This window comes from Mustela nivalis (genome assembly GCF_964662115.1).
Source record: "Mustela nivalis genome assembly, chromosome: 5".
Classification (NCBI taxonomy): Eukaryota; Metazoa; Chordata; class Mammalia; order Carnivora; family Mustelidae; genus Mustela; species Mustela nivalis.
The window spans coordinates 47,128,314-47,136,733 of record NC_139024.1 but is presented as its reverse complement, the minus strand read 5'-3'; the positions used below and the strand labels follow the sequence as shown (position 1 = coordinate 47,136,733).

Sequence of the window (8,420 nt, the reverse complement as noted above, 5' to 3'; positions counted from 1 at the left end):
TTCTACCCAGGCTTAGCTAGGTGCAGCCTGGTAATTCAACTAGAAATAGCAGGGTGTATCTAAGTCTAGGAAAAGCTTAATATGCACTGTCCTTATTCAACCCTTGCTTAGAAAGAATTATATGATGACCACAGACATGTGAGAGACGAGTTACAGAAGGATGAAGAGGTTGAAACAAAGAGAATGACACATTATCAAATCAAACAACTGCCTTGTATTTTTAATGAAATATATTAAAACTGAATTTTAATACCAGGAGTGGCTCGTTCATAGATGCAGTGCAAGCATGCATTTATCCAACATCAGGACTTTAAATGGCTTTAAAAATCACAAGTATGTCCTATAATAGCCCAGGCTTACCAAATTCTCATGCTACTAATGGAGAAAATCTCCAAAATTACATGAAGAAAAAAAAATTAATAAATAAACATATGTCCCTGGTGATCCAAACTGGCGAGAGTATGTTGAGTATCAAAGGGGCGGTTTTTTGGCACCCAACACTCACATGCACTCAAACTTAACTTATTAGATCCTATGATTGCTCTTCCTTTCACTTCCCCTTCCAATTACCAGCTTCCAATTCTTATTCCCCTTCTCTCAATTCAGAATGTAAACACTTCTGGACAATATTATAGAGCCTAAAACCATAAACAACCACTGATGACTTTATCACAGCACTTGGGCTACTCATGAAAACCAAGGCCCTTTTAAGGTTACTGGAGCCCTGTAATCCAGAGCTGTGAGTCTCTACTGATGGTTGAAAACTTGTCTGACTTCCGGGTTAGTTAACACTAAGTTCAGACCCAGTTAAAAAAATTTGGCACTCACTAGCTAGACTGTTTTGGAGCTAATTGAGCTAGTGAGAGATAGGCTGGCTGAAAGCTGAACATTTTAATGTTACTGTAATTAAAAATTTGCGAAGGCTATTTTTTCCCCAAATATTGTCTTGTCTTTTCTCATGGACTCAAGCTGGGATTCAGAGGACACAGTCTTTAGCCAGAACAGACGCCAAAGATAAAAGACACAACTCAATAGAAAAAAATAACTTCTTTTTATTTACAAGAAAAAAAAAAATCCAAATATTGGATGCTGTAAACAAAATTCACAATCTGTTCCCTCCAGCACTGATTCAAACATGTCAGTTTTTAAAAAGTTCATTCTCCATCAACTCCTTTTCTGCCTGTGACACAGTCTAAAGTCAAAAATTCCAAAAGAGTGACCCAAGGTGCAGTTTGCTGCAATAGGACATCTCAGAGCAGGCAACGGTTGTAGAGAGGTTGAAGAGAGAAAGAGAGCCAGTGGGCAGAGCCTTCTCCATTCTGCAAGTCTTTGCAGCAAATTTTGCCAAGTTACCTTGACATCTTCCAACTTTGTATTTTTTCCATGTATTTTGTTAGCAAGCCATTATTACAACAAAATATTACATAGAGATGCTTTCTTGGCACTGAAAAGGCTATGCTATGAGAAATCTTAAAGAAAGATTATATTTAAATAGGTGCTATATACGATTTTTTTTTTCAGTTTTTGGTTTCATGTAATACACTGTCTTTAAACAACAGAAAAAGCTTATTTTTGAACTGCTGACAACTTTCAACATATTACATTTCATTTACAAAATAGTTCACAATATTTATTTGACAAGCACTGTATTGAAAACAACTTTATGCACAGTAAAGCAACCAACGATAAGCTAACAGAAAGGGGTGGCAAAAATAGGATATTCACTTTTTTTTTTTTTTTTTTTTTTTAAGTTTCTTCCATGGCTTGGCTTACAGATATTCTTCCATCCTAGGATCATTTGGAGCCACATTAAAATAGTCCACCCACTACCGAAGGGAGCAGCTACTTGATCACAATTCAAGAAGGAAAAAGTCCATCTTAATGTAGGACTCCTTGAGGCAACCAGATTTACTGCATATCAACTTTTTTAAAGGGCACTGTCACAGGTCAAATGTTCTCTGACATGCCAAACTAGACAGGTGAGAAGCGCCTCCAGAAGATAAAACTTCTTCCTGCTTTAAAGTTAACATCACGCTAGGCCAGATAAACACAAAAGCAAGCAAATCACAGGCACTAATCAGGAGTTGAGAGCTGTTCTTTTCTCTTATACACACGGCTCTCTCTCACCAGACATTCAAACTTTTAGGTTACACATCCACAAAGAGAGACATATATTCCACTGTTTGTTCAACTACATATGCACAAGACTATAGTACGTACAAAAGAGAAATAAATTATGTAAGTTTTAAAGTACTGCTGAAGGTTGTCTTGAGCACAGCCTGTTCTATCTGAATGCCAGGTGTTGGCACTTCCAACTACGCTACCAACCCTGGAATAAGCAGGAAAAGAACATAAATACTTCAGAAAATGGAAAGTATATTTTCAAATAAGGCCCTAAACAAAAATCTGTGTCATAAATTAACAGCAGATTGTTGCTATGGCAGAGCCAGAGATCTCCAGATTCTTGTTAATATAGTGGACAACTCACTTGTCAAAGAGAATGAGAAGGAAGAAAGCAGATCTCCATCTGCTCCTATGTTCCCAAGTGTTCTCTTGGTTTTCTTTTAGGAAACACCAAACAGGTAAACAGGTGGAGATGTGGCTTCTGATAGTTAAGAATGAGGCTTAATCTGCAAATGGAATCATTTCCGGGAAATTCACAATTAATTTTCAAACCCAGGGCTGGAGTGAGGGAGAATGAGCCAACATGGGAGAAAAGAGTTCCCTAGGAAACAGTGACTGGCAGTGCAGTAGCTGTTACAGCTCAGACAGAATTCACAGGGAAGCTGCCACAGCAAACCCATCAAGTTCATGTTAAGGCTTCAAAGAAAGATGTGCAAAGGTAGTTTCCGATAGATCAACCCTACAATTGAGCATCTGGGTGATGCCTAGATAACAAACAAATGACACTGCCAATAGGATGATGCTATTTTCTTTCTCAGTCCCTCTTGAATTTGATGACAAAAATCTGGTAGGTTCTTCAGAGGAATTATCATACTAAGCAGTCATCCACTAGAGTTGGTAGGAATTATGTGGCTATTTCACAATACAAAGAAAGTTTTGCATGTGTTAGTTTTGTTTTTAACAAACGCATTTTCAGAGACCAGTGTCCAAAGGAATTCAGAGCTGGGAAAAGGAACGGTTTTAGAATTAGCCGTCACTGAACTGAAATGGTAATGCCAGTTCATTTCACAAAGATTTAACTGGTCTCTTGGGAAAGAGATAATAGAGTTGGATCTGATTCAATGCAAAGTGACTGAATTTAAAGTACAGTACTAAGTATTTAAATGCAGTGTGACAACCAGATCTAATGTGTTTCATATTGGCATGAATTTATAAAATTGTATATATAATATATATCTCATATATAAATTTTAAGCAATTGTGCAAATACTCTTTAAAAAGGGTCATTTCACATTTACTAAATTCTAGTGGTCCTGGAATGCAGAATGCATTCATTAAAAAATTCATTTAAATATTAATAAGTAGTGTTCAAATCACCAGAAATTTTATTAGCAGTCAGAGATTTAAATGGACTATTCCATTATCCACTGGATTATACACCATGGAGGCATGCAAGTACTACACAAAATAAAAGGGTTTCTACTGTCAAAATGGCAGTTCAGTACAAAAAGAGTGCTCTGCCAAACAAATATTCTCCCATTTGTAGAATTCTATGGCTCACAAAAAAAAAGAAAAAAAAAACTCACTAAAAATGTATAATCTCTGCTCTTCCTATCATATATATTAATTGTTTTCCTCCTTCATTTGCTTTAATCTTTTAGATGTGGGTTTTAACTCATCACTGCAATATGCCCACGTCTCATGTCATCCTGCTGAAAACATAAAAGCACACAGTATTTAAACATTTTCTATTTGCTACATTATTCTAGACCATAGTCAATGTATTATGTGTATATAGATATACATGTCCCAAATATGTATATCTATATGCACATCATGTACACACACATACACATGTACCTATAATAATATTACACCAACGTTAACTTTATACAAGTATTTGCCAAGAAAAAATAGGGCATTTCCTCCACCATTCACAAGCTTATATGTTGTTTTATTTTCCTCGAGTCCCTGATAAAATAAAATAATCATTAAACCATAAAATTTTTCCACTTCAAATTTTCAGAAGGCAACAGGCACTTTGATGTTTATTGGTGTGTAACAAATATAGTTAACTCTTTATATATTCTATTATATCTCTTCTACTTGGGTATTTTTATCTGTTAAATCTTTGGTCCTTGAGCATACTTTCTTTGCTATAGCTGTTTTTGCTTGCATTTTCATATTTTAAAAATGCAGGCTATGTACACAGCTGGAAATAATGGATTGTGTCATTAAGTTCTGCTGTTTGCTATGAGAACTGCACCAACCTACTACTGTTCATTTGGAGCAAGCTGTTTCTGTTAGCGTAATAGGATAGTTTGACAGACAGCACTTGCTGCAAGTCTCAGATAGTAATCCCAACTTTGGAGTCCCTTTCTTTACATTATTGTTACTATCTGAACTTCTGAATTGATAATTAGGTTGGGGTAAGATCTTTTTTCTGTATTTTCCCTTTTCTAAATTCCATCTTATAAGAAACTCTTTTTTTTTTTTTTCCTATGGCAAAGCTATGGGAGCAGGTACTGCAAACCCATATTGTCATCAAGCATTTTTTTTCCCTTGTTATTTTAGGAGAACCTGGTTGTTTTGAATGACAGGTCTCTTTTGTTTCAGGATAGAATCCAACTAGGTTGGAGGAAGAGATGAGAGGGTTGGTGGGTAAGGAGGGATGTTTTGAGATCATGTTCCCATACCTATGAAAAGATCCACAAGCTTTGCCAAGCTTAAAACCAGGAGCAGATCTTCATTGCACAAAGCATATCTTTAATTGGGGCTGGGTCACTCAGCCTTTGTTATTTACTTATTTACCCTATCCTGTTTGAAATGGCTTCCCCTCAGGACATTTTTAAATGATTCTTAATTGCAGGGTAGCCAAGTGGAGTATGTCTGTTGCTGGCATGTGAATACTGGCTGGACCTGTGCAATGTAGTAATTGCTGAAGTTGGCATCTGCTACATAGGGGGCCGGCTGGTAATAGCAAGTGACATTAGCCACGTTAGGGATGACATTTTGGTCAGCTAGCACCCGAATAGCCAACATTGTGATAAGGTTTAAAGTCTGTCTTCTTTCATGTCCCATCAGGCACACTGTACTCTCATTCACCACTCCATGAAGGGTCATGAGATAGTCATACTTGCGGTCTTCCAATCCCACGAAGTGGTTCTGCAAATAGGACTCCAGTTTTCTCTGTTGCTCTCCAATGTCTGAGAAGTCGATGAAAAACCTGGAACACATATACCTCTGAAGGGTCTTGATCTCATCAGAGGCGGGCCTAAAGCCCCTCACTAATAGGTTGCAGTACTTAAGTAGGCCGCCCCCTCTGATTTCCTCCGGGTTCCTGGTGGCAATGATCTTGTTACAAAGGTGATCAAAGGCTTCGTGGAAATCACCATAGACGCTCTCACCAATTATTGTGGGGTGAAATGTTTCAGTCATTGGGTTCTCTGAACATTCATAAAAGAGGAGAAGAGAGTCTAATTTGATTTGAAAAGAATCTACACTAAATTCAAACTGCCTCCGGAGAGAATCCACAAATTTCAGTTCCACATTTTTGCCACTGTTGTTTGACAAGGATATAAGACTCCATCGGTCAGAGTCATTGCACACTTTAACCATTTTCTGCACATAAGCTTCCTACAATTTAAAAGATAAAACAAGAAGATGAGCAAACCTAGAAAAAATAATAAATAAATAAACAAATACATCTTCTTCACAGTTGATAGTTATTTTGTTCCTTCCCTTTTGTTTTGTCAAGTTTCAGCAAAACACTACCTACAGTCTCAAACAGTCCTCTGAAAACAGAAAAAAAATGCATTTAACGAGTGGTTTTAGCGTCTGGGAAAGAGACTAGAAGTAACAGTTTGAGGCTTTTGGCAGACATAGCACACTACTAAGACGTTCTGTTGTCCTGTCTGACTTTTGAAATGTTATTTTTTTTTAAATGGTCTTATAGGTAGAATATTCACACGATATCCACACAATACTCAGAAGACAGAAAGGCACACAGTGGAAAGTTGGTCCGCTTCTCACCCTTGTCCCTCCTCACCCAGTTCCACCTCCCCTGAGGCAACTGATGAGATTAGAATCTTGTCCCTCCAGGGGTACTCTGCAATTACAATCCAGTATGAACTAAATAAATTAGGATATTCTGGGAGACAGATTCCTTAGACAATTTTAATTGTATAAAACACGCTTTGAGCCAAGTGTGTGTGTTGGGGGGGGGGGAGTACCCACAATATCCTTCACACGTGAGTCAACCAGGAGAAGAACCACATATATCCTTCACACATGGAGTCAGTGCCATGCAGCTGAGAAACCTAATCACACTATTCAATACGGTAATAAGCCCACTGACTGGATCCTGATTCAGGCTGCTCTTTCTCCAAAAAGCTAAACCATAAAATGACTCAAAAAACGATACACATCATTTCATTCTTCCACTTAATCAGAATCCACTCTGGACAAGACGCAAGCAAGAAAAGCCAGAATTAAGAAAAAACAAAACAAAACAAAACAAACAAAATACCCGAAAGAGAAGGGAGAACAGAGGAGAAAGCAGAAGAGTAGTGGCGCTGAAGAACCAAGTGAACTTAAAACACTCAACACAGTCCACGCACCTTCGTTGACTCATTAAACAATTTTTTAAAAACAAAAAACAAACAAACAAATATAGAAGCATGCCCAAACCCAAAGCACGGCCGCAGGTCTACGGCATCAAACCGACGCCCCTCGGCCCGCCGCACCCCAGCCTTGCCCCGCGAGCGGCCCCGAGCCCATTTCGGGGGGCTTTACCTTGAGCGTGAGTGGCGTAATCTTCTCTTTGTTCACCCCTTCGGGTAAGAAGTCCAACAGGCAGTCCAGCACGACGTCCTTCACAGTCTGAAACTCCTCTTCTCCACGCAGGTCGGCGCAGAAGATGAGGTCCAGGTCCTTGTAACCCAGGCCGCTGTCCTGGTGCAGAACGTGGCTGGCCGCGGAGCCGTTGAGGCGCACGTCGCGGACGCCGATACGCTTCTCGGCCAGGCGCCTCCGCACCACCTTCACGATCAGGCTCGGCTGCAGCTCGAGCGTGGGGAAGTTGCCGCGCCCGTGGATCGGGATGGTCTCGCTCAGGATGCCGTCCAGCCGCTGCACTTGCTCCCAGGTCAGCACATTGCAGTGCGCCGTGGGGCTTTCGCAATAGTCCAAGCAGTGCCCGCCGAAGTCGCCGCCGCCGCCGCCGAAGTCGCCGCCCAACGGGATGTAAGCGCCGCCGGCTAGCTCGTCCTCGGCCATGGCAAAGTACCCTTCGCCTTCCGCCATGAAGTGCCCTCCGAACGCCACCTGGCCCTGGTCAGTCCTAAAAGCCAAAGGGAGGTAAGGAGCGCGGTGAGGACGCGCCGCGGCGGACTGGGGCCCGTAAAGAGCGCGCCCCCTCCCCGGTTCGTCCGCAAGCTCGAGGGCTCCTCGGAGACTCTCCCTCCCCAGACCCCCACAGTTCCCAGCCGCGCCCCGCGTCCCGCAGAGAAGCCCCGCACCAAAAGTATCTCTGATGCATCTGGAAAGCGTAAGCGGGAGTCCCGTCTGTGTCACCTGGAGGCGGCCGCCCCTTCGAGGAGCGCAGCGAGCGAGGAAACGCGAGGCGGCAACACTTCTAGGAGTGCGAGTGCGCTCTCGGCAGCAGCGAGCGACTTAGTCCTTCCTAGACCCCGCCGCCTGCGCTGGCCGCCCCCGCCCCTCGCCCCCGCCCGCGCCGCTGTCGCCTCAGCTGCGGTGGTCCCGGAGGTGGCGCCTCCAGCTGCCGCCGCAGCACACGTTACTGTCTCTGGAGCTTTAGCAGTTGTGCGGGGGAAATGTCTTCAGTACTTTTTTTATACCGGGCCTTTCCGCGCTTCCGGGGCCCGGGCGCAGCTCGCTCGCCACACCCTCTTCATCTGCATAGGGCACCGCCCCCCCGCCCCGCGGGCCAACGGGCTGTGCTGCGCGGCTGGCCGAGCGGCCCGTAGAGTGCGAGACGAGTAGGTGTTTGTCTGTGCATGTGTGTGTGTGTTTGCACATATATTTAATTTAGAGACGGTCTTCCGCTTCCAAGCCTCTTTTTTCCTTTTCATCCAACAAAAAGACACTTAAAATACCTCAAGACTTATAAGTGGCCCTAAAAACTGAGCCACGGGTGAAATCGCTCAACTGCAGAAAGTCGCCAAACATAAAATTCTCTCCAGATTAAAGGTGTCGTTTTAGCTTAATGATGGGGCTCAAGGGACTCCTCAGGACCTCCCTTTTAAACAGCGTATAAAGGTATAAACGGTATAAAG

At 42.2% G+C, this 8,420-nt stretch overlaps 1 protein-coding gene across 2 annotated transcripts; it reads right to left on the bottom strand.

Annotated features, from left to right (window-relative positions):
• Positions 1-1,032: 1,032 nt before the first annotated feature.
• TENT5A (terminal nucleotidyltransferase 5A) lies at positions 1,033-8,031 on the bottom strand. Of its 2 annotated transcripts, none has more exons than XM_082730696.1 (3): positions 7,644-8,031; positions 6,919-7,465; positions 1,033-5,760 (listed from the first exon to the last, which is right to left on the bottom strand). In XM_082730696.1, exons 1-3 carry the CDS (start codon positions 7,661-7,663, stop codon positions 4,984-4,986), a joined length of 1,344 nt encoding a protein of 447 aa, XP_082586822.1. In that variant the 5' UTR covers positions 7,664-8,031; the 3' UTR covers positions 1,033-4,983. The 2 variants fall into 2 exon arrangements, with proteins under 2 accessions (XP_082586822.1, XP_082586823.1); XM_082730697.1 differs by having other exon boundaries at positions 7,699-8,028.
• Positions 8,032-8,420: the final 389 nt, after the last annotated feature.